This window comes from Myxine glutinosa, chromosome 2, assembly GCF_964187855.1.
Source record: "Myxine glutinosa chromosome 2, kmMyxGlut1.1, whole genome shotgun sequence".
NCBI lineage: Eukaryota > Metazoa > Chordata > Myxini > Myxiniformes > Myxinidae > Myxine > Myxine glutinosa.
In genome coordinates, this window is record NC_136262.1 from 175,584,580 (window position 1) to 175,611,660 (window position 27,081).

Consider the following 27,081-nt stretch of genomic DNA (forward strand, 5'->3'; position numbering starts at 1 on the left):
TGTATATATATATATGTGTGTGTGTATGTGTGTGTGTGTGTGAATGCATGTGTGAATGCATGTGTGTGTGTGTGTATGTATATGTGTGCTTGTGTATGTGTGTGTGTGTGTGTGTTTGTGTATGTCAGATAATTGCACCCTGTAGGCCATCGCCCGCATATGCTGTGTCACCTCGCTCAAGGACTTGACGTTGAGGTTCGACTTTGGCTTTCAAGCTAGCTTGCACACACACACCCATGCTCATCTTCTTCTCTTTGTGGAGTACCTTCTTGGTGTAAAGTTTTTGCAATTTCTTAATCCACTTTCTTAAACACAATATATTCCAGCGAAGAGCCAAAATGACTAATATAGCACGAAGGATGCCTTCGAAGGTCACTTCCACCATCTCTTCTTTCTCATCGTCCATGCTTTCTGAAGGATTTGGGTTTGCAATGAGAAAAACGTGGGTCAACGGAAAGATAAAATTTTACTTGGATAACTTTGAAATCAAATTAAGCAAAACAAATGCAGATCAGTCGTTTCTCTCTCCAAATTTCTCTGAGGTTTAACATGGCGAAAGCTGTTGCCACTTGTGAGAGTGGAAAATAATAATGATTCCAACATTTCAGTGTGAAACTGTAACGAGTCCGAATATCATTTAAAATAACAAATCTGATAGTTATGGAAGAAGTTCTTCTCAACCTGTGGTTATATCTGCAATGAAGAAACTATTCCAAAAGCTAATGCAACGAAACAGTCTGCCCAACGTACAAATCACTGCTGTTTTCTTGTTCTCTCAACATATTTTCCTTTCAGTATTAAAATCAACTTACCGTGAACATCCATTTCATCCAGAGATGTGGTTTCATTTCCAGCGATCTCAGTGGCTGGAGTAGCGATCTCAGTGGCTGGAGTAGCGATCTCAGTGGCTGGAGTAGCGATCTCAGTGGCTGGAGTAGCGATCTCAGTGGCTGGAGTCGTCCAATGTGTTGGTGCAGACTTTGGGGAGCTCCACATGGAGGGTTCGATCTACAAAATATTTTTTTGAAGAAAACTTAATTCACAAAAAATGTTTCTTCCTTCCACAACACATTTTGACAAAGCATAATAAAATCCTTCATACAATCCAGTTATGGATCCCATTCCCCCTAATACACAATACTTATGCACATAAATGTGCACATGGACACAAATACGAACATATTTATACATACATAGAAAAAGTAAGCAATTTTTACATCCGCAACCAAAGGTGCATGGAAGTTATGTTTTCACCCCTTCCTGTCTGTCTGTGAAGAAGATATCTCAAAAAGTGTGGACGGATTCGGACAAAATTTGGCAGAAAAGTAGTGTATGTGACACGGACGAAATGATTAAATTTTGGGGAAGATCCGGCTTCAGATCCGCCTAGAATAATTTTTTAAGTGATTCTTCACCATTGGGAAATAGGGCCAAAAACAATAAATAGCAGAATGTCTCAAAAAGTTAAGGACGGATTTGGATGAAACTTGGTGCATAAATTGGTTCGGTGACAAGAACAAACCGATTCGATTTTGGTTCAGGCCTGCATCCAGATACGACCTATCAGTGGGATACAAAACGTAAACCGTTCACCTGGCGGAGGTATGGTCTCTTCTGAGTGCCGTTCTAGTTTTGCAAATGTTATACTGGGTGGTTTGCCATTGCTTTCCCAGCAGTAGTTACATCAGAAATTTGTAATTTGTTCTCACTGGAATCTCACTGTCTCTCCGTTAAAAGACCATCTGGACAATCCTCCCAGCTATATTCTCAACAATCCCTCAAAGAAGTTCTGTCACTCAAGCTTTTGGGTCTCACTATTCGCCATGATCTTTCCTGGGAAAACCACATTTCCAAGCTGGCCTCCAAAGCCAGTCGCCGACTGGGCATCCTCCGTCATGCGAATTCCTTTCTGGGCACTTCTGACCTCCTCACCACATACAAGGCTTTCATCCACAGCTTAATGGAGTACTGCTCTCCCCTCTGGGCTGGTGCTCCTTCCTCACACCTCGCTCAGCTTCCACGGTTGAAACCAAAGCATTCAGAATCATTGGAATCTCCCGCGATGAAGCTGATTCTGAGGGTTTTTGACTCGCTCACCGCAGTCAGGTTGATCGGCTGTCTTCTACCGACTCCTCTCCGGCCTAGCTCCCCTTGCTCTGTCTGTGCTCTGCTCTGCTCCCCAAATATTCCTCCAGGACACACAAGATCTGCCAGCAACCCTCTTATGGTAAAACTGCCAAAATCAAGACTCTCTGCTCACCTTCACTCTTTCATTCCTCTTTTCTCCCACCTCTGGAACAAACTTCCTCACTCTCTTCAATCCCACTCCTCCCTCCAGGTCTTTAAAACAGCTGTTCACCACCATCTCTTATCTTCCCCCATCCAAAACCTTGATCTTTTCTACCCCCGTTAAAACAGCACAAATTCGTCTCTTTCAATCTCCAAATTATTTCCTGAAATTCCTAGTAGTGTGCCTTTGCTTTTTTTTTTTTTTGTTTTTTTTGTATACTGAATCGAGGCTCGTGAAAGAGCTAACATTTACTTCACAGACAAATCAACCAGACAAACAAAATATATAAAAAGAGGGAGCGGAAGACAAGATGGGGAGAGAAGGGGAAGCACACAAACACAACATTTGAGAGCAGGGAGATGTGTGGGAGGGAGAGGGCTTGGGGGGAGGAGGCGTGGGAAGGGGGGTGGGGGGTGGGAGAAGTATAAAACACAAGGACACCAACTTGTACTTTATACTTTAAACTAACTTGCACTTTATACTGTGTACCACTCCCCTACCCCCTCCCCCAGCTCTCTCCCTTCCACAGATCTACCAACGTCCCTGTTCTCTCCTGCTGTTGTGCTTGTGTGCGTCGTGGGTCACGTGTCTGATGAAAGTGGGACGTCTTGGTTACCCGGTCATCACTGCCAAAAAGTTATAAAGTGGCAGTTCCACTGATCACACACATCAAAGTGTTGATCTCCATAAATTTCAGGCAGATGGGATCATTAAATTTAACTTCTGGTGGAACATTTTATGATAAATTTACTTCATAAATGAACAAGTCATCCACTGAAACAAGTAAACCTGTTCGAGACCTCACAAAATCTCACAAAACACACACTTGGGATTTCGGCACGTGAGTTGCTTGAAGGATTTCAACCCAAACGATCCAACACTCATCAAAGTAATTTCAACCCAAACTAACTTATACTCGTCAAAGTGACTTCAACCCAAACTAACTTATACTCGTCAAAGGGGTTTCAACCCAAACTAACTTATACTCGTCAAAGTGACTTCAACCCAAACTAACTTATACGAATCAAATTGACTTCAACCCAAACTAACTTATACTCGTCAAAGTGACTTCAAACCAAACTAACTTATACTCGTCAAAGTGACTTCAACCCAAACTAACTTATACTAGTCAAAGTGTTTTCAACACAAACTAACCAATACTCATCAGTGACTTCAACCCAAACAAACCTATACTCGTCAAAGTGACTTCAACCCAAACTAACTTATACTCATCAAATTGGTTTCAACCCAAACTAACTTATACTCGTCAAAGGGGGTTTAACCCAAACTACCTTATACTCGTCAAAGTGACTTCAACCCAAACTAACTTATAGGAATCAAATTAACTTCAACCCAAACTAACTTATACTCGTCAAAGTGACTTCAAACCAAACTAACTTATACTCGTCAAAGTGACTTCAAACCAAACTAACTTATACTAGTCAAAGTGACTTCAACCCAAACTAACATATTGTTGTGGATATGAGGACTGTATATTTTTTGGATTGTGTGCTGTACTATTGTGATTATTGTTTATTCTGTGCCTCCTGCCTCCGGAGCTGTGTAAAGACCAAAAGGGCGTCCCATAGTCCACAAGCATACACGTCAGCCAAGTAATAGAATATACCTGTTGATAGTTATCTCTTATTCTGTGTATTAGTGTAAGGCTGTGTCTTCCATTAATTGAAATACTCCATTGCACCAGTGAAAGAGAATAGATTCCCTTTCCTTCCCATCCCCAAAACCTCCATTTCCATATTACATCCCCTCTCGTCACCGCTGAGCCCTCGATTGCCCATATTACCTCCGATCCAATTGCCGCCATTGGCCACGAGGCAGGGTTGGGGAAGAAAGGCGTGTCTCCACCTCGTCATAGAGGGGGAGGAGTGAACCAGCCCCGCTCGACCAACCATGAGCCAGGGGTTTGGCTACAGAGGGCGGAGGAAGAGCGGTCGGGGAGGTTCGCAAAGGTTGAGGGGCGGGGGCCTATATAACCCAAGGCAGGGGTGTGGCCGAGGGAGATGCGTTTTTACAGAGTCGAGCTTGGAAGCAGAAACGGAGATGCACTTTTGAGCCGAGACAAGGAGGGTCACAAAGAGCTGAGTTGGTCGTCAGTGGTTGCGTTCAGTGGTTGCGTTCAGTGATTGCGTTGAGGGGTTGCGTTGGAGACGGAGTGGTTGGACCAAACAACAGAAGAGAGGAGAGAACCCGTCACGCCAGACCCCCCACCAGCGCGTCGGCTCTGACCGTGATCCGACCCGTGATCCGACCCGTGACCCGACCCGTGATCCGACCCGTGATCCCACGCACACGACAGGATCGGAGGCATCAGCGGCCGTCGAGGTCCCGCCCGACGTCCCGTGCAGGATCAAGCTCCAGCCAGCTCCGTGCCGTCCTCCCCCTCCAGCCACGCACCGCCTTCCAGCCAATCCACTCTGCAATTCCCCGTGTGAGTCGTCTTTGTTTGTTTTGTCCTGGGTAGTTAATTAAGTCTGTATAAGCTAGTATTTTCCCTGTGTCACCTGCGTCTTATGTGCTTGTAAATAAACTTGATTGCTCCTTTTTGCTTGTGTGTGTAAATAATAAACCCCATTACTCGTCTGTACGTCTTCTCGTTTTAATTCCTTTTCCTCTTACATTGCGTCGCTTTTGTCTTTTCCCTCATTGAGCAGCTAGGGTGCGATACGGCCAAAGTCTGGGTGAATCGGGTGAGTTTTGTTAGGTCGCGGTCTTACACCACCGCTCGGTCTATAACATCTAACCGCGATCTATAACAATTGGTTGTCAGGAGTTGGATTCGAACCTGGGACTAAATTTATTTAGCCCAAATTTTGGACACCAATTGTGTTAGTACTATAACAATTGGTGTCTGGGAGTGAGATTCGGGGCCCGAACCAAATTTTTAAAACATCTAGAAAAAAAATTTTGGTCAAAATTACGAGCTGCCGAAATTTGTTTTTTTTTTAAGCAAAACCCGAATTTTGAAATCGCGCCATGGCTGTTCAAGGCGACGGGATGCCGTTGGGAGAGATAGACGGGGTAGAATCGACCCAGGACTTAGGAAAAAAAATGGTGGAGGAGAGTAAAGAAGGTGCGGTTGAGGGTGTATCAGGTGCACAAAATGGCGTCCTCACGCATGTGGGTGTAGCGGCACCAAATTTTGCCGCGCCCTTTGTACCAACGGTGGAAGACATGCAATTAATTATGGCTGAAATGGAGGCCCTTTTGGACAGGAACAGGGAGCGATTGTTAAACCAAATGGAAGCTGACAGTGAGCGATTGTTAAACAAATTGGGAAACCAAAAGGAAGCAATAACGAACAAATTGGGAAACCAAATTGAAGAAATAACGAACGGAATGAGGGCCGATAGGGAGGAAGGGGAGCAGAGGGACAGAGACCGCAAGTTGGGCGAAAGGGTCCCAGGGGTGCACGAGGAGGTAACGCGAGTCGAAAAGCGCTGGTTGAGCGAAGCGGAGGAAAGCACGGGTACAATGACGGGGGTAGAAATCGCGACCCGGGGCTTGGAAAAGCCGGCGACCGATGAGGTAGAGGGAATTTTATTAAAGCCAACGGTCGTCGAGGTGAGTACAGAAAAAGCGGAAGTGGGCATTGAAATTGAAGAGATGACGGAGGTAGCCCGGGAATTGCAGGGAGAAATGGATAATGTACAAAGTCTGTGTTCAAATCATGATGAGATGCTCACTAACCAAATAAAAAGTTTGCAGGTGGCAGAGGAGGTGCGACGAGGTACGGAGGTGAGTGGCAATGTACATGATGTGAGGGGAGATTCAGTCGGCTTGGGGATTGGTTTGGATCCGGGTGTTCGTGAAAGGCCGTTGGTGAGGTGTGTGACAGGACAGGTGTGCGAAAAAAGAGGTGTGCGAGAATGTCCGACCATGGGGTGTGTGAGGAAAAAGAGCACGCCGAGGAGTGAGTGTGCCGTCAAGAGTGAGTTGGTCGAAGCGCGTGTGCGAGGGAGCACAGGGAAGCGCGGTGTGGTGAGTGTTACGGAGGAAGTAACGAAAAAGTGTGCGCGGGAGGATGCGCGAGAAAGGTGTGTAACGGACGGGTGCATGGGGAAAGCGCATGCTGTCAAGAGTAAGGGAGAATGCATGCCTGTGGTGAGTGTTACGGAGGAAGTAACGAAGAAGTGTGCGCGGGAGGATGCGCGAGAAAGGTGTGTAACAGACGGGTGCATGGGGAAAGCGCATGCTGTCAAGAGTAAGGGTGAGTGCGCGACCGAGAGTGGAGGTGAGAGTAGTGAGAGTGAAACGGAGCGTGAGTTGGTTGTGGCAGGTGAGCGAGGATGTACACCTGGAATAGAAGGATGCACACCTGGAATGGTAGAGCGTGAGTGGGAATGCACGCTGGAATTGGTAGTGAGACACGTGGTTGGGTGTGCGGGTGAGAGCACACCTGTGATTGTCACAAAGGAGGTGACCGAGACAGGGGCGCGAAGAGGTGTATTGGTGAGGTGTGCGAGCGACGAATGTGTGCCAAGGTGTTCGGTGGTCAGGTGTGTGACCAAGTCGGTGAGCGGAATGAGTGTACCGAGGTGTGTAAGGAAAGGTACGAGGAGAATGGGAACGGCTGCATGTATGAGCACGAAAGGGGTAGCGTATGCATGTAAGCCTGCAGGTGAGGCGTCGACGATAACCGGGTTAAAGGTTAGGTCGACTTTTAGCCGAATCGGGCCCTCGGTGCGTGCCGGGCTTCGCGTGCCGCGAGAACCAGCGGAGATCCGAGCCACGGCGGGTTCGAAAGGACCGCCGTGCGCGATCCACGCTGGGCCTCGCGTGGAGCGGCCGCGTCCGGGCTCCACTAGGCGGAGCGGGCAGCCCGATAGGAAGGGTCGTCATGGCGACCACTTTCTATTGAGACGTGCCGGCAGGTCGAGATCGGGACATTGGATGGCTTCACGCCGAGGTGGTGCATGGGATCTCGGCCCGGGTAAGCCTCCGTCCCTGCCCCGAATGCGGGACGCATCCAGCCGCCAGCACAAAAGAATCCGCGTTCAGTGCTCGGCTGTACGAAGCCGGGCTGTAGATGTGAATTGGCGCACCGAGAGGATGTAATAAGTAGACGGGTGATGGTGATAGTGATAGTGATTTAAAACGAAAATTAGAAAAGTGAATAGAATTGGCAGTAAATGGAAAATTTTTGAATTGTTGGATTTGGACGAGCGAAATTGGTAGTGAGAGACCCCCGATGTGGTGGGATGGCAAATCCACCATCCCTCACAGGTGGGGGCAAATGAGCTATAGCTTATGGGGTGTATGGCAGTGAAAACTAGCCCGGGTGGGTTAGGTTATATTGATAGGGCCCTAGAAGATGACATTAGGTAACGTTAAGTTTAGTTAGTGACTGATACCTGTAGTGGGGACGCAGGTAGTTTAGTGTGGATGATAATGACGTGGGAGCGCAATAGTTTAAAGGGACGACTGGGAAGCGCAAGTTTCAGAGGGGAGAAGTTAGCTGAGATGATGCCGTGTGTGTGAGGATTGAACAGGTGAGAATGGAACAGGTGTGATTGCACAGGTGTGCAACTGAACAGGTGTGTGGAGCAGTGTATGAGTGTGATGGTGATGTGTGTTGCGTTGACCAACTGGTCCAGAAAGAGGAGGAGGGTGCAGGTGGCACCAGGTGAGATTGCACAGGTGTGCAACAACAGGTGAATGAAAGACAGGTGTATGGAATAAATGGTCTGGAGGATTGGAATGGATGGTCGTGGAGTGAGAATGGTGGAAATTGTGGAGTGGAGTGGATGGTGCGAAGGTGTGAATGGGGGAAGAGTGGACCCCCATCACGGATACCCGGGGCGGGTAGTGTAAGTGTTAGGTAGAGGGTACAGGTAAATTGTGGTTTGGATATTGGCATCTGTGGTGCGAGGTGAAAGAATGGTATTTGGATGGGTGCATTAGTGTTGTGGAAATGGCTGGGCGTGTAGCCTGTTAGTGTGTGTAGTTGGTTTGGGCACTCCACCACTGTAAGGATGTCGGCCAGGTGAGGCCGCAGGTGGGCTCTGGGAGCCGGTAGTAGTTGTGTGAATGGGGCCCGAGGATCCGGAGGACGGACCCGGGTAGCCCAGTGCCAGAGGGCACCATGGGGTGACAGAGCCAGGAGAGGGGCTGCCCCCAGTTAGATAGGTTAGGGTGAGGAGCTAGGTAAGCTCGGGTGGCAACTACAGTGGTGGAGGTGTGCAGGTGGGTAGACCTGTTGGGAGAGCTACACGTCGCGGCCCAGAAATTGTGCGAGGGCACCGGGAGATGAATCGGGGGAGTGAGACCCCAAATTGAAGAGCACCACAGTTTGGCCAATGGGAATTGGTTTTTTAGAACCCATAGTGTAAGAGGGCCAATGGTTTGGCAGGAGAAAGACCCCGGGTAGTGTAAAGTGTGTTAAAGTCATTTAGGAAATAGTTAGGATGAAGGATCTCCTCGCACCATCTGCATCCACTCACCTGAGGTGACAGGTACTCCACACCATGCCATGTTTAATTATTTTTACTGTGCAAATGTTTGGAATGTGAGACGCATCATGACGTGGGTGTGACATTGTGCGTAATTCCATCTCTTCCTCCTTATGAGGATTGATGATGAATTGATGATGGCAAATTTTTGAAGTAGAGGGATTGTGGTGACGAATTTGGTATAGGGGAAATATGGGGAAGACGTGACAGTAGTGACAAATTGGTAATGTGTAGATTTTGTACATATGGGGTAAGGGCAAGGGTAGGCTAGGTGACAGGGGGGTGACGTACGGTAGGGACGAGCTTTCTCACTTCGCCCTCCGTACGCATTTTGCCTTGCATTGCCTTATTGACGTGTACCCTTGTGACCTTACCCCTCGCTCAATTGTCTTTCTTTTGTCTCCCACATGACCTGTGCGCCGTTGGGCGCCGAGGGGAGCGTGCGTGGGTCGGCCATTGTGCGCCCGAAATTCCCAGAACCAGCTGTCTGCATCGATGCACCACATTATGGACCACATGTCTGTGGCCGAGCACCACCTATGGACCCCATGGGTTGGGGCATGGCCCCTCTGCTGGAACCGGCCATGAGGGCCCGAAATCTTGCTGGCGGACCTTGGCCACAGGGCACCGATGCCCCACAGGTGAACCACACTAGTCGGCCCTGTGGGCCATAAATAAAATAAATAAGAAGGACACATTGGGCACACTTTATTGAAAATAGGCCGCCAGTAAGCAAAGCAAAATGAAAATGACAACATCTGGAAGACAAATAATAATCACCAGCAGAGGGAGCCGAAGAGCAAGAGACACCTGCAGGGTTAGGGGTTGTTGAATTTATTTTATTGATGAACAGTGGTGACTGCACTGATTGGTGCTTGAGGGTGTGTTGGTGCGTTATAGGTGCTTTCATGGTGCATTGATGCAGAGCAGACTGTCTCCCCCCCAGAAAGAACAATTACAGGTCCTGGGTTAGTTTTGTAAATAAAAATAGCGTCAGTGTAAATAATGCTCCCCACCGTCAGTGTTTAGTTTGAAGACCATTCCGCAATTCGGTTAACTGTGGGCGTAAGTCTGTTAGGTAGGGTGCAATGGAGCAGCGGGACACATTTATTTATGTTTTAAAACTGTCGCACTCAGGGTCAGGTTAAAAGTAGAGGGAACTACACCTACGTGTCACACTAAATAAAAGTTGTAGGCCCGGGACGTGCCTAAGAGGAGGAGGGTGCAGTGTTGTGGATATGAGGACTGTATATTTTTTGGATTGTGTGCTGTACTATTGTGATTATTGTTTATTCTGTGCCTCCTGCCTCCGGAGCTGTGTAAAGACCAAAAGGGCGTCCCATAGTCCACAAGCATACACGTCAGCCAAGTAATAGAATATACCTGTTGATAGTTATCTCTTATTCTGTGTATTAGTGTAAGGCTGTGTCTTCCATTAATTGAAATACTCCATTGCACCAGTGAAAGAGAATAGATTCCCTTTCCTTCCCATCCCCAAAACCTCCATTTCCATATTACATCCCCTCTCGTCACCGCTGAGCCCTCGATTGCCCATATTACCTCCGATCCAATTGCCGCCATTGGCCACGAGGCAGGGTTGGGGAAGAAAGGCGTGTCTCCACCTCATCATAGAGGGGGAGGAGTGAACCAGCCCCGCTCGACCAACCATGAGCCAGGGGTTTGGCTACAGAGGGCGGAGGAAGAGCGGTCGGGGAGGTTCGCAAAGGTTGAGGGGCGGGGGCCTATATAACCCAAGGCAGGGGTGTGGCCGAGGGAGATGCGTTTTTACAGAGTCGAGCTTGGAAGCAGAAACGGAGATGCACTTTTGAGCCGAGACAAGGAGGGTCACAAAGAGCTGAGTTGGTCGTCAGTGGTTGCGTTCAGTGGTTGCGTTCAGTGATTGCGTTGAGGGGTTGCGTTGGAGACGGAGTGGTTGGACCAAACAACAGAAGAGAGGAGAGAACCCGTCACGCCAGACCCCCCACCAGCGCGTCGGCTCTGACCGTGATCCGACCCGTGATCCGACCCGTGACCCGACCCGTGATCCGACCCGTGATCCCACGCACACGACAGGATCGGAGGCATCAGCGGCCGTCGAGGTCCCGCCCGACGTCCCGTGCAGGATCAAGCTCCAGCCAGCTCCGTGCCGTCCTCCCCCTCCAGCCACGCACCGCCTTCCAGCCAATCCACTCTGCAATTCCCCGTGTGAGTCGTCTTTGTTTGTTTTGTCCTGGGTAGTTAATTAAGTCTGTATAAGCTAGTATTTTCCCTGTGTCACCTGCGTCTTATGTGCTTGTAAATAAACTTGATTGCTCCTTTTTGCTTGTGTGTGTAAATAATAAACCCCATTACTCGTCTGTACGTCTTCTCGTTTTAATTCCTTTTCCTCTTACATTGCGTCGCTTTTGTCTTTTCCCTCATTGAGCAGCTAGGGTGCGATACGGCCAAAGTCTGGGTGAATCGGGTGAGTTTTGTTAGGTCGCGGTCTTACACCACCGCTCGGTCTATAACATCTAACCGCGATCTATAACAATATACTCGTCAAAGTGTCTTCAACCCAAACTAACTTATACTCGTCAAAGTGTTTTCAACACAAACTAATCAATACTCTAAAAGCGATTTCAACAAAAACTAACCAGTACTCGTCAAAGTGTTTTCAACCCAAACTAACCAATACTCGTCAAAGTGATTTGAACACAAATTAACCAATACTCATCAAAGTGATTTCAACACAAACTAACCAATACTCGTCAAAGTGATTTCAACATAAACTAACCAATACTTGTCAAAGTGATTTCAACACAAACTAACCAATACTCGTCAAAGTGATTTCAACATAAATTAACCGATAGTCGTCAAAGTCATTTAAAAACAAACTAACTAATAAGTGTTTGGTGTTTTGAGAGCCTGGAAAGTGTTTAGTTCCCTTGCAGTCAAACATTTGTTCGGGTGGGTGTCTGGTTACATATGTGGTTGTCCTCGTCTGTTGGAAAGTGTAGACACACATAGTTGGACATGCATGTCTGTCCTGTTATCATTTATATCCTCTGGGATTAAAGTGTGTATGTTCCTGGAGTGACGTGTATGCGATCATACCTTCAGAAAGGAGGTCTGAAGGATATTATAGATTTTGTTCCACGTCGACCTGAAAAGTTATTGTGGGTTCAGAAAGACAATGTTCTGTGTGATAGACACAAGAAAACAATAAATGAGAATTAATGAAAGATATTTCAGCAAAGTGGCCACAGGTGATCAGTTGTCCCTCAACAGTCGGGGATATGTTCTGGACGGTGTGCGGTTACACATGTGGTTTTCCGAGTTGCTATGTTGTTGCGTATGTGGTTGTCCTGGACTGTTAATTAAGTTTGTGCATGTTGAGGTGGCAGTGTGTGTCTATCCTTGCAGTAATTCTATGCTCTGGGAATAAAGTGTGTGTGTTTCTGGAGTGGTGTGTGCGCGATGACGCCTTCAGAGTGGAGGCCGGAAGGATGCTGGAAAATCCCTTCCAGAACAAGTTGGAAAATTCGGGTGTCCTCGTCTGTTGGAAAGTGTAGAAACACATAGTTGGACGTGCATGTCTGTCCTGGTATCATTTATATCCTCTGGAATTAAAGCTTGTATGTTTCTGGAGTGACGTGCATGCGATCATACCTTCAGAAAGGAGGTCGGAAGGATATTATAGATCTTGTTACACGTCGACCTGAAAAGTTCTTGTGGCTTCACAAGGACAACGTTCTGTGTGATGGACACAAGAAAACAATAAAATTAATTAATGAAAGACATTTCACCAAAGTGGCCACAAGTGATCAGTTATCCCTCAACAGTCAGGGATATGTTCTGGATGGTGTGCGGTTACACATGTGGTTTTCCGAGTTGCTATGTTGTTGCGTATGTGGTTGTACTGGGCTGTTAATTAAGTTTGTACATGTTGAGGTGGAAGTGCGTGTCTATCCTTGTGGTAATTCTATGCTCTGGGAATAAAGTATGTGTGTTTCTGGAGTGGTGTGTGCGATCATACCTTCCGAGTGGATGTCGGAAGGATGCTGGAAAATCCCTTCCAGAAAGAGTTGAAAAAGCCAGGGTTCTTCTGGGGAACAGGTTCCTGTGTTATGGGCACATGAAAACAACATTTGAGAATTCATCAAAGATATTGTACTGAAATAGTGATCAATGTTGAGGGTGAGGGGACACTCAGGCGAGCATTTTGTCCATATTCATTTGTTTTGAGATTCGTGGTGTTCTGCGTAGTGTTACGTGCTCCTCCCCAAACCCCGGTCATGGTGTACCTCCGAGCCCCGAGAGGTGTCACGGCAGAAAGACGTGTTATTCTGTATGTCAAAGATCAATGGTGAAACCACACCAATTGTTACCAACAAACAAGTATTGCATTAAGGTCACACAAGAATAACAGTACAATAACAATATTAATCAATTGTACAACCAATATATCATTCCTATGATGGTACCATCAGCTTCGTACAATATAACTGCTCAACACTCACTCCACCCCACCATGCATCTCTGCAATCAAATACCACGGACTCCTGCGACGACCCAGATACATTCATAGAGGCTCCGGTCGCAAGTTTGTTTACTTACAAACAGGTCACTCCATTCCTGTACTCTGGTCAGCTCAGCGCACTCCCACTCATCGACTACGTCATCACAGCAACACACACGATCGCGCCTCCTGTCTGCAAACCCTGGCAAAATCACCCGAGTTCATCCCCACCGTACAAAGCAACATGAAGCTCACTCTGTTGAATACCCGGTCCGTCAACAACAAAAGCCACATCCTGAACGACTACATTCTGGACAATAAACTGGACTTTCTCTGTCTCACTGAAACCTGGCAACAACCTCTGGACTACTTCTCACTCAACCTCACTACACCCAATGGATATTCATACATCAATAAACCACGCTCGGAGGGCCGAGGTGGTGGAATTGCCGTAATTCACCGACAGGACATCAAGACCAGCCTCATCTCCATCTCATCTGCTCCATCATTTGAACACCTGGCTTTTAAACTCTCTGGTCACACACAGTCAGTGATGGCAGTCGTCTACCGCCCTCCCAAACCACACCCATCATTCCTGTCTGACTTCTCTTACTTTCTGACCCAGCTCTGTTCCTTCTCCCCCTCAATCCTCCTCCTCGGTGATTTCAATATCCACATGGACTCCACTGACTCCACAATAACCACTGACTTCACTGATTTACTCACCTGCTTTAACCTCACTCAACATGTCAACTTTCCTACCCATAACCGTGGTCACATTCTGGACCTTGTCTGCTCTACTGGATTAATTTTGCACCATCTCTCTAGCTCCGACCTCACCCTCCCTGACCACTTAGCCATCACTATGACCATCAACATCCCCACCCCAGCACCAAGGCATTGTCGCATTATCAACTTCCGTAAGCTAAACTCTCTTTCACCTACCTCATTCTCATCCACCCTCTCTGAAAAAATGTCCACTTCTCCCTTCGTTGACCTCCACACCCATTCTGACCTCACTGACTACTACAACCACACTCTCTCCTTCTGCCTCGACCAGCTTGCGCCTATAAAAACCAAAACAGTTTCTTTCACCCAATCTGCTCCCTGGTTTACCACTGAACTCCGCCTGATGAAAACTCGTGCTCGCCAACTTGAAAGACTCCGCAATTAAACAGGTCTCACAATTCACTCCCAAGCCTACAAGGACCACCTGCAGCACTACAAAGATGCCCTCTCCCACGCCCGCTCCGCCTACTACTCTCAAATTATCCACTCTGGCTCCGGAAACCCAAAAGCACTCTTCTCTACAATAAACAAACTCCTCAGCCCCCTGGACACCACCACCCATTCATTCACAGTAGACAACTGCATCTCCTTCCTTTCATTCTTCCAAAACAAAATTGACAACATCTACAACAGCTTAACCACCACCGCACCTGCTCCCCCTCAAACTACCTGCCCCCCCCTTATCCTGCCAACCCCTGTCTCAGTTCTCCCCAGTCTCCCCTACTGACCTCTCTGAACTCCTCATAGGAATGAAAACTGCCACCTGCACTCTTGACCCCATCCCCTCCAGCTTTGTCAAGGCCTCCCTTCCTGCTCTCTCTCCACTTATCACTGCAACAATAAACTCCTCCCTGTCTACAGGCATCGTCCCACCATCCCTCAAAATTGCTGCTGTTACCCCCATTCTGAAAAAACCTGGACTCAACCCTGACACCCTTAATAACTTCAGACCCATCTCCAACCTACCCTTTCTGTCAAAAGTTTTGGAACACGCTGTAGCCACTCAACTCAAACATCACCTCTCTGCCAATAACCTGTATGAAACATTCCAATCCGGATTCCGCTCCAACCACAGTACTGAAACTGCTCTCCTCAAAATCACCAACGACCTTCTCCTCTCCTCTGACGCCGGCAACCTCAACATTCTCATCCTCCTCGACCTAAGCGCCGCCTTTGACACCATCAATCACACCATCCTCCTCACCCGACTTGAAACTACCTTTAACATTACCGGCATTGCCCTCTCTTGGATCAAATCTTACCTCTCTGACAGACGCCAGTTCATCTCCATCAATAACTGCAAATCCCCCACTGCTCCCCTCCCCCAAGGTTCAGTTCTCGGCCCCCTCCTCTTCATCCTGTACCTGTCCCCTCTTGGTCACTTAATCCGCCGTCATGGTCTCCAATTCCACTGCTTCGCCGATGACATCCAGCTTTTCATCTCCACCAAGTCAATCTCCACCGCCACCCACTCTATCCTGACAAACTGCATCACTGAAATAAAATCCTGGCTTCAAATCAACTTCCTCAAACTTAACTATGATAAATCTGAAATAATGATCATTGGCCCAAAAACGCTCACCAAATCCACCCATAACTTCGCCCTCAACATTGACGGTTTCCCAGTATCCACCTCCCCTCACATCCGGAATCTTGGCATCATCTTTGACCAAACCCTCTCCTTCGACAAATACACGAAACAAATCACAAAGACAGCCTTCTTTCACCTGAAAAACATCGCCCGTCTCCGTCCATCCCTCTCCTCCACAGCTGCAGAAACCCTCATCCACGCCTTCATCACCTCCCGTCTGGACTACTGCAACAGCCTCCTCTATGGTTCACCCTCAATAAATCATCAATAAACTCCAATACATTCAGAACTCCGCTGCCCGTCTACTCACCCATTCCCGGACCCATGACCACATCACCCCCATCCTTTATAAGCTTCACTGGCTCCCCATCCCCCAGAGAATCCAGTACAAAATCCTCCTCTTGACCTACAAAGCCCTCCATAACCTGGCCCCATCCTACCTGACTGACCTCCTCTCCAGACACACTCCCACCCGCAACCTCCGCTCTGCTGGTGCCAACCTCCTGTCCCCGCCCCCCCCCCCCATCCAGACCAAATTCAGATCCTGGGGGGACAGGGCCTTCTCCATCGCTGCTCCCACCCTCTGGAACTCACTACCTCACACCATCAGAGACTCCTCCTCACTCACCACATTCAAAACTTCACTCAAGACCCACCTGTTCAACACTGCATTTAACATTTAACCCACAGCATTTAACCCCTGACTATCTCTTCTCCTTCTCCTTCCTTTTGCTTTGATAATTATTTACCTATTTATTTTTGTCTTTTTGCACTTGTTTTTTTTACTCTGTCAAAGCATCTTTGGGCTTTTTGAAAAGCGCTATATAAAATAAATGTATTATTATTATTATTATTATAACACTGTGCTCCAAGTGAGCGAAAAGAGCATTCCCAATGTCTCTGTCCCAGCTTCAAACCAAAGTCGATCCACGCTCCAGTGATCGTCAGAACAATGTTGTATCGAGAACAGAATCCCGCTCGGTTGACAGTCACACTGCCAAAGATGGGCAAAGGTGTACTCAAGAGGCGACTGAGAAATCACACCTTCGGGTATGGATGTTCAACGGCTCCCCACACGGCGAACCGCAAATTCCCACTCAAAATCCATGTTACATATGCAAACCAAGCTAACGGCTGGATGCGTTGAAATGGTTGGAGCGAGGTGAAAAACCTGGAGCAATGCGAAATCAGGCGCGAGGCAAAATGGCCAACGGTCCATTCTCGAGACGTAACGGCACTCCAATGATTCTCTTCGGAATCAACCGCAAAACCTGTCACGCAGGTTTATCTGTCACAGCGATGACAACTCTGTCACAGGAATCCCTTTCCCAGGAAACCCAAAGTTCACTCATGACCCTCGTTCGCCAGCGTTTGCACAAGACCTCCAAGCAGCTCGGCTCCTTCTCCGACCTCACTTGCTCCGCCTCTTTTTCCTCTTCTTCTTCCTCCTCTTCTTCGTCCGGTTCCCGAACCGGTTTCCGGTTTCTTTTTAAAACATTAATTTTTTTTACCTTTTGAAAACAGTTATATCCAATTCACTTAAACGATAACAATAATATTACATGGAACCTAAAATGCTTACAGTGGATGAGAACCACAACAACGGAATTGACGAATCCGTAACAGTTGGAATGGACGAGTGGTATTCTATTCTATAGGTAACAACCACACCTGAGGACTGTCAGAATGTAGCAACCACACGAGGAAAGGCAAATTCATAGTCCCTTCTCTGGTGGTATGTGCCGGATTTTACTGACAGGTGTGAGAGAGGAAAGGTTTAGTGACAATCGCTGTGATTTGAACACAAACTAACCAATACTCATCAAAGTGATTTCAACACACAGCAACCAATACTCATCGAAGTGGTTTCAAAGGAATCTTCTCCTCCACATCACCTGTATATTTTCCATTCCTCTCACCACTCCCAACCTCTGCTCCTTTACCATGCTTTGGTTAGAACAGGTTGAGAACGCAGGGCTGACATGAAAGAATACAGGTGCTGTTCAGGGATGGGTTGAGTCTTGAATCGAAAGATCATCACCAAGGTCTACATGAATGAACCATACATTTCTGTCAGCTCCGATCGCTAAATTTAACCCTTCGTGGCCCATTTTATGATAAATTTACTTCATAAATGATCAACTCATCTTACTATAATTCACCAAATGTCCGTCTGTCTGTTCAAAGGAACCGTAAAAACTGCTGAACCGATCGCAAAGATATTTTGGGTGGGTAATCCTGGGACCCCAGTGAGTCAAACAGGCTATTTAGTTTTCCCAATTTCAGCTTTAGTCTCCAGCATTCTCACGTTTGGACTCGCGCATAACATTTGCGTTCGCATAACGTTCATTGTTCTCATTGTGATGATGTTGTTTTCCCGGGTGCTGCACAAACGGCTGCACCGATCACTGCACAGCTGCACCGATCAAACTCGGTGACCTCGGACAAAGACCTTTTATATTTTATAAGGACACGGGTTGAATCTCTGCTTGAGAGAATTCTAACACATTTCAACTGAAGGAAACATGTATCGGGAGTACATACGACATAGCGATTGTGAACACGATCAATTTAATCTCCACATGAGAGAATTCAACAGAGCTATTTGGGCGGTGAATATGCCAACAGATCGCTGTCTTCATCGATCTTGCCAAGGCCATAACAGCTATCAGCTCAAAATCCTTTTAACTGTTGATTTGGAAGTTTTTACAATGAAGGAAACACGTATCAGGAGTACATATGGCATCGGGAGGACTAATTGCACACGTCTTCAGTATCAAGCTTAAATCTCTCATGGCGGATCTGAAGAGCGCAATGCTTGGAGAAGTGGTGGGCTACTTCGGCATGAAGGAGGATCAGAAACGTGGACTCCCACACTGCCACATCCTGCTGATACTTGCTCCCGCATGACTTTATTTCCCCGGGTGCCGCACAAACGACTGCACCGATCGAGATTTAACGGATGTTTATATAAATCGTTTAAAAGAAAAAAAAGCCTTCAATTTCTGATATTTAGCCTCTTCATTTGCGCCTCCCAATTGAAGCCCCGCCCACAGGGCGGGTACCGTTGCTAGTCTTCTGAAATATATAAACCTGTTCTTCACCTCATAACGTTCTGACAACAATTAAATGCGGGATGTCAGACTGTGAACTTGTCGAAGATTCCACCACAGGAGACGAACCGTCAGTTCAAACCTCGGGAAAAGGGCGTCAAGTTTGAATGCGTTACCGCATGATGCCATGACGAGGACACGTCGCAAATGCAGACTCTGGAAATCTTCCAGAGACACGCAAAGAGCACCGCACAAAGTGGACATTTTTCTGGAGTTTAGTTTTTGTGAAAAAGGGAAACGAACGAGTCGGAAAGACGGAACCTTCTCGGTACTTGAAGAACACATGAAGGACACGATATGAACTTTGACGCATGCGGCAATTTGTCCCATGAAGCCTCCGTTACATCAACACCACATCAATATAATCTACAACATTGGACGGAGAACTCGGTCGATAAATGTCTGAGGAAACGCATGAAGAAACCATCCGTTTAAAACTCACCTCTTTGAAGATGTCACCCCGTCCATGGTGGTAAATGGGGTGAAAGATGGTAATTGTAGATAGTACAAGCAAAAAGAGCGCGATGAGACACGACACAACCTTCATGTTTCGCTTCTCACGAACAATGGGAGGAACAGCGATTGTGCGTTCAATTGTATATACAGAGAGCAATTGTAACCATGGAGACAGAGAGTACAATGGATATCTAGATCGGAACAGTTTCATGATAATGGTAAAAACTTTGCTTTAAAACAAGATAATTCACAATTAAAATAATTAACATTTCCTGGATAAACACTTTTAATTATAAACGGCTGTTTTCATATTTAATTTTCATTTATCTATCTATAATTCCAGTAATCTCTGTTTGTTTGTACGTTTGTACGTTTGTTTGTTTGTCTGTGACCGCTGTTTCTCGACAACTACCGGTCCGATATACTTGAAACTTGCCAGGTATATTGCTGGGGACCCGAGGATGTGCCTTTTCAAGGTTTGAAATTAATCGGACAAGTACTTACCGAGCTATGGCGATTTAGCCGTTCGCCGTTCGCTTTGGCGTTGCGAATGGACCAAACCATTCATGTAAATAGAGGGGGGGGGGGGGGGGGGGGGTTCTGTGGTCGTTCGCTTTGGCTTTGCGAATGGACCAAACCATTCATGTAAATAGAGGGGGGGGTTCTGTGGTCGTTCGCTTTGGCTTTGCGAATGGACCAAACCATTCATGTAAATAGAGGGGGGGGTTCTGTGGTCGTTGCGAATGGACCAAACCATTCACATCGAATCATCGAATCATATCGAATGGACCAAACCGTTCGCTTTGGACCAAACCATTGCATGTAAATAGAGGGGGGGGGGGGGGTTCTGTGGTCGTTGCGAATGGACCAAACCATTCATGTAAATAGAGGGGGGGGGGGGGTTCTGTGGTCGTTACTGCCACGTGGTTTCAAAGTTTTTTTTTGTTGTTGTTGTTTGCACGCATGTTTTTTTGCACCCACGTACGGGCACGCCCTAGGATGTTTACACACACACACCCCTACACAAATTTTTTTTTTGGCAAGGAACGGGCACCCACGTACGGGCACGTCCTAGCTTATATATAGTACGGGCATGCCCTAGTATCCTTCAATTGAACGAGTAAGGCAACATTTTCATTCCCATTAAATAAATTCATTCTGACGTGCGTTCATCGCCATGGCAACGGATGTTCAATGAACAGAATTTCATTCCTGATGTTTTTCAACCATTAAATCTGTAAATAACCCCAGAACAAAAACAAATAAACAGGAGTGTGTTCCGTTACAAGGCGGCTTACTATTGCTTACCAAGCAGCTTACTATCTCTTAACAAGCAGCTCACTATTGATTCGCAAACGACTTACTATCGATTCCCAGTCCGCTTACTATCACTTGCTATCACTTACCAAGTGGCCTACTATCGCTTAACAAGCAGCTTACTATCGCTTACCAAGCAGCTTACTATCGATTACCAGGCGGCTTACTATCGCTCACTAAGCAACTTACTATTGATTACGAATCAGCTTACTATCACGTACCAAACAGTTTACTATCGATTTATCAGCGGTTTACCAGTGCTTACCAAGTAGCTTGCTATTGCCTTCACATACTTCACAGACAGACAGTGAACCAATTGCTTACCCCTCACAAAAAAGTCCATCCATCCCAACCCAGTTTGCCGCACGCAATGATCTACTACATAACAAACGGTGAGCAGATTGGTTTTATATATTGAGGGTTGTATCTCACAGGCTCATATTATGGCAGGTCCACGGGCTCGAGACCAATGACGACACGGGGGAAACCGGATGTAAGCATGGACAATACAATTCGGGTCGTATTGGTCCATTGCAAGCTTGAGCATCCCTTTAAGGAGAAGGCCTCAGTGCTCCGGGTTCTTGGAATTAAAAGTCTTGCAAAGCGACACTTCTTCCCTTTGTTAGCCGCGTCGCAGACGCTGGTCATAGAGTGCCCTCTGCTGTTGTTGTTGTTCTTCTTGTTCTTGTTCTTGCAGAGAAGACAAAACCTCAAAGCTCCACCCATTCTGGGAACCATAGCTCCACCCATTCTGGGAGAGGCTTCATATAAACAAATATCCACCATTTTATTAACTCGCATAGCTTTGAGGCCTGTTTTGTAGGCCCGTGGTGTCTTCCTCTCTCACAGTTTTATTTCAAATCAAATTCGATATATCATTTCATTTTTCACAGTCGCTAACATAGTTTTAGACTCGGTTGAAAAAAAACGGGAAGAAAATCCGATGAAAGTTGCCCTTTATAGAACGAAATGAATTCTCAAAGGCCTGTAACTTCAAGTCCATTGAGATATATATTTTTTAAATCGCGGCATGGTCAGTCATACACCGCCCAAAATAACAGACGGGAAAATGCCGAGATATATATATATTAAAAAAAATAGATAACCACCTTTAGAGGCCATTTTCCCCCGCAAAGCGGGGGTTGGCCTTTTTCGGGAACCGTGGTTGTTGTTGTTTTTTGGTCCCCTTTTTGAAGCAATGTTTTACGGCCGGATGCCCTTCCTGACGCGAACCCTTTTTGCCGCCTTTTAACGACAAACAGGGAATTACCAGTGAACTGGTACTCAATTAGCCGACCTCAAAAGGATGACAGGCTGAGTCAACCCTCCTGGAGTTAATTCAGCAATCGACCGGGATTCGAACCCAGCATCCTTGGATCCTAAGCCGGCACCCTAGCCGCTAGCCCAACACCAGGGTTTTTCTTAAATTTCTTAATCCTTTAATCTTAATTTTAAATCCTTAAATTCTTAAATCCTTAAATCATTAAATTTAATTTTTAAATCCTTAAATCCTTAAATAAAAATTCCTTAAATCCAAACTGCCGAGATATATATATTTTGTTTAAATCGTGGCATGGTCAGTCATACACCGCCTGAAATAACAGACGGGAAAATGCCGAGATATATTTTTTTAAAATCGCGGCATGGTCAGTCATACACCGCCTGAAATAACAGACGGGAAAATGCCGAGATATATAAAAAATTCGTCCATTTGATGACAATCGTCACGATGAAATATTTAATTTATACGTCGTCACAATAATGTGGAGAGAGGAGCATAGCTTCGTTAACGTGTCACCACACACGGGAAATTGCCGAGATATATATTTTTTTAAATCGCGGCATGGTCAGTCATATACCGCCTGAAATAACAGACGGGAAAATGCCGAGATATATTAAAAATTCGTCGCTACACACGGGAAATTGCCGAGATATATTTTCACTTTGCACAAAAATAACATCAAGTAATCGAATCAATAGGAATGTCCTGTGCCTATAACATCGACGTTATAGGCACAGCTGCATCTAGGCATTGTGTAACATCGACGCGGCTTTTGTTTTCATTAAAACTTTTTGTACTTGTTATTCATCAGGAGCACATGATGCGTCTTGAGTCTGAGAATGACACGGAATCGTTTTTCACATGAAAATGGTTGTAATTGGGAAGATCCCCTTTGAAAACTGAGTGCACCAATTGTTAGTGGAGCCGTTCATGAGGCAAGGCTCAGGTCGACGGTTCGACCACCGATTTGGTCTTCATCCGGCACTCAACCTCTGCTTATTGCAGCCACTCGATGCCACCCACGACCCGGTGCACCATGCTGGCACAGTCTCGGATCAAGACCGCTGTGTCGCCGAAACGTCGCACTCGAGCCTTACCTTTTGAGCAGTTGCACTTATAGTTGGTGGTGCTTTCAGTTTTTGAGGTTAGAAGATCTTTAATAAATACTCCAAAAAATACAGGCATACAGCACGCATCTACTCACACCAACAGAGACCATCGTCGTTGCGCTGGACCGACTGAGAAAGCCCCAATGAGCTCAATGGGTCGAATCGAACCATTTTCTTCATGAATGATGATCCAGCCAGGGATCGGGGAGCAGCATTTCCTCGCACGCACAAACACGATGGAAGTCCGCAGTCAGAAATGTCTGAAAAGCAAAATCGAGGCCAGTGAGCTTTTCGAAACCACATTAGGAACAAGGGAAAGAAATGCCTCCCCAGCAACCATTATTTCTCCAACTCCAAGTACAGGTCGCAGCTGGCGATATCATGTGCTTGATGAATTTTGTGGATGCGTTGTAAAGATTCTCCTTGATCCTGCCAACAATGCCCGTTCCAGGGCAGGGTCACGTGCACAGATGCACCCCCCAGCCCCCCCTTTCATACCGCCATCTATTACAGCTTGCTTTCAACTGCGCGTTTAATTTCATTTCACGTGGATTGTCCTTCGACGTAGAACGGCTTCACGTTTCCACCCTGCCGACCCGGGTCACTCCGCCCGTCACAATTAAATATACCTGGAAAAACAGTTTAATATTGCGGGGAATATGAACAAAGGATCCATCGACTTGGACCGCATGAAACGACATCACGACGACTCTCCATTGGACATTAAGATGCATCTTTCATCCAGTAATTTGTTGTCGGAACGACCCAGAAGTGAAGTATCACCGACCGTCACAAAAGGCATATTTACCAAATAATTGCATTGGCAGATCGGAAAGTTTGTTTAAACGTTCATGGGATCTGATAAAGGGTTTTGTAATGAACCTTCAGTTTCACTTCGATTGGTCAAAAAAAAAATCATCTTGTATTTGGTAAAATCAACCAATGCACTCTCACTCTCACAAACCCTCCTTCCACCATCATATTCACCTTGATCTCACAAATCTTTCCTGGCAGCTACCACTATATTCACCTTCATCTCACAAATCCTCCATGACAACTACCACAATATTCACCTTCATCTCACAAATCCTCCATGACAACGACCACTATATTCACCTTCATCTCACAAATCCTCCATGACAACTACCACTATATTCACCTTCATCTCACAAATCCTCCCTGACAACTACCACTATATTCACCTTCCTCTCACAAATCCTCCCCCACAACTACCACTATATTCACCTTCCTCTCACAAATCCTCCCCCACAACTACCACGATATTCACCTTCCTCTCACAAATCCTCCCCCACAACTACCACTATATTCACCTTACTCTCACAAATCCTCTCCCACAACTACCACTATATTCACCTTCCTCTTACAAATCCTCCCCCACAACTACCACTATATTCACCTTCCTCACAAATCCTCCCCCACAACTACCACTATATTCACCTTCATCTCACAAATCCTCCCCGACAACAACCACTATATTCACCTTCCTCTCACAAATCCTCCCCCACAACAACCACTATATTCACCTTCATCTCACAAATCCTCCCCCACAACTACCACTATATTCACCTTGATCTCACAAATCCTCCCCAACAACTACCACTATAATCACCTTCCTCTCACAAATCCTCCCCCACAACTACCACTATATTCACCTTCATCTCACAAATCCTCCCCGACAACAACCACTATATTCACCTGCCTCTCACAAATCCTCCCCAACAACTACCACTATATTCACCTTCATCTCACAAATCCTCCATGACAACGACCACTATATTCACCTTCATCTCACAAATACTCCCCGACAACTACCACTATATTCACCTTCATCTCACAAATCCTCCATGACAACGACCACAATATTCACCTTCATCTCACAAATCCTCCATGACAACGACCACTATATTCACCTTCATCTCACAAATACTCCCCGACAACGACCACAATATTCACCTTCATCTCACAAATCCTCCATGACAACTACCACTATATTCACCTTCATCTCACAAATCCTCCATGACAACTACCACTATATTCACCTTCATTTCACAAATCCTCCCTGACAACTACCACGATATTCACCTTCATCTCACAAATCCTCCATGACAACGACCACAATATTCACCTTCATCTCACAAATCCTCCATGACAACTACCACTATATTCACCTTCATCTCACAAATCCTCCATGACAACTACCACTATATTCACCTTGATCTCACAAATCCTCCCCTACAGCTACCACTATATTCACCTTCATCTCACAAATCCTCCCTGACAACGACCACAATATTCACCTTCATCTCACAAATCCTCCATGACAACTACCACTATATTCACCTTCATCTCACAAATCCTCCCTGACAACTACCACTATATTCACCTTCATCTCACAAATCCTCCATGACAACTACCACAATATTCACCTTTATCTCACAAATCCTCCATGACAACGACCACTATATTCACCTTCATCTCACAAATCCTCCATGACAACTACCACAATATTCACCTTCATCTCACAAATCCTCCATGACAACTACCACTATATTCACCTTCATCTCACAAATCCTCCATGACAACGACCACAATATTCACCTTCATCTCACAAATCCTCCATGACAACTACCACTATATTCACCTTGATCTCACAAATCCTCCCTGACAACTACCACTATATTCACCTCGATCTCACAAATCCTTGCTGACAACTACCACTATATTCACCTTCATCTCACAAATCCTCCATGACAACTACCACTATATTCACCGTGATCTCACAAATCCTTGCTGACAACTACCACTGTATTCACCTCGATCTCACAAATCCTTGCTGACAACTACCACTATATTCACCTTCATCGCACAAATCCTCCCCGACAACTACCACTATATTCACCTTGATCTCACAAATGCTCCCTGACAACTACCACGATATTCACCTTCACCTCACAAATCCTCCCCAACAACTACCACTATATTCACCTTCATCTCACAAATCCTCCCCAACAACTACCACTATATTCATCTTCATCTGACAAATCCTCCAAAGCAGCTACCACTATATTCACCTTCATCTCACAAATCCTCCCTGACAACTATCACGATATTCACCTTCATCTCACAAATCCTCCCCTACAACTACCACAATATTCACCTTCATCTCACAAATCCTCCCCGACAACTACCACGATATTCACCTTCATCTCACAAATCCTCCCCTACAACTACCACTATATTCACCTTCATCTCACAAATCTTTCCTGGCAGCTACCACTATATTCACCTTCATCTCACAAATCCTCCCTGACAACTACCACTATATTCACCTTCATCTCACAAATCCTTCTTGACAACTACCGCTATATTCACCTTCATCTCACAAATCCTCCCCTACAACTACCACTATATTCACCTTCATCTCACAAATCCTCCCTGACAACAACCACTATATTCACCTTGATTTCACAAATCATCCCCTACAACTACCACTATAATATTCAGCTTCATGTCACAAATCCTCCCCTACAACTACCACAAAACTCACCATCTCATAAATCCTCCCCAACAACTACCACTATTTTCGCCTTCATCTCACAAATCCTCCCCCACAACTACCACTATATTCACCTTCCTCACAAATCCTCCCCCACAACTACCACTATATTCACCTTCATCTCACAAATCCTCCCCGACAACAACCACTATATTCACCTTCCTCTCACAAATCCTCCCCCACAACAACCACTATATTCACCTTCATCTCACAAATCCTCCCCCACAACTACCACTATATTCACCTTGATCTCACAAATCCTCCCCAACAACTACCAATATATTCACCTTCCTCTCACAAATCCTCCCCCACAACTACCACTATATTCACCTTCATCTCACAAATCCTCCCCGACAACAACCACGAAATTCACCTTCCTCTCACAAATCCTCCCCCACAACAACCACTATATTCACCTGCCTCTCACAAATCCTCCCCCACAACTACCACTATATTCACCTTCCTCTCACAAATCCTCCCCCACAACTACCACTATATTCACCTTCCTCTCATAAATCCTCCCCCACAACTACCACTATATTCACCTTCCTCTCACAAATCCTCCCCCACAACTACCACTATATTC

At 46.1% G+C, this 27,081-nt stretch overlaps 1 protein-coding gene across 2 annotated transcripts; it reads right to left on the reverse strand.

The window, feature by feature from the left end:
• LOC137422210 (uncharacterized) lies at nt 1-23,168 on the reverse strand. Of its 2 annotated transcripts, XM_078771939.1 has the most exons (6): nt 23,014-23,168; nt 12,779-12,862; nt 12,412-12,495; nt 937-1,008; nt 813-852; nt 1-411 (listed from the first exon to the last, which is right to left on the reverse strand). In XM_078771939.1, the coding sequence occupies exons 1-6, from the start codon at nt 23,026-23,028 to the stop codon at nt 125-127; spliced, it is 582 nt and encodes a 193-aa protein (XP_078628065.1). In that variant the 5' UTR covers nt 23,029-23,168; the 3' UTR covers nt 1-124. The 2 variants fall into 2 exon arrangements, with proteins under 2 accessions (XP_078628065.1, XP_078628064.1); XM_078771938.1 differs by having other exon boundaries at nt 813-1,008.
• Nucleotides 23,169-27,081: the final 3,913 nt, after the last annotated feature.

Bases quoted from the DNA above. Each gene is read 5' to 3' on its own strand.
- LOC137422210 (XM_078771938.1), bottom strand. The intron at 12,496-12,778 runs GTATGATCGCAC...TCCATCACACAG, and splicing joins TTCCGACATCCACTCGGAAG to AACGTTGTCCTTGTGAAGCC. The intron at 1,009-12,411 runs GTATGATCGCAT...AATATTTTGTAG, and splicing joins TTCCGACCTCCTTTCTGAAG to ATCGAACCCTCCATGTGGAG.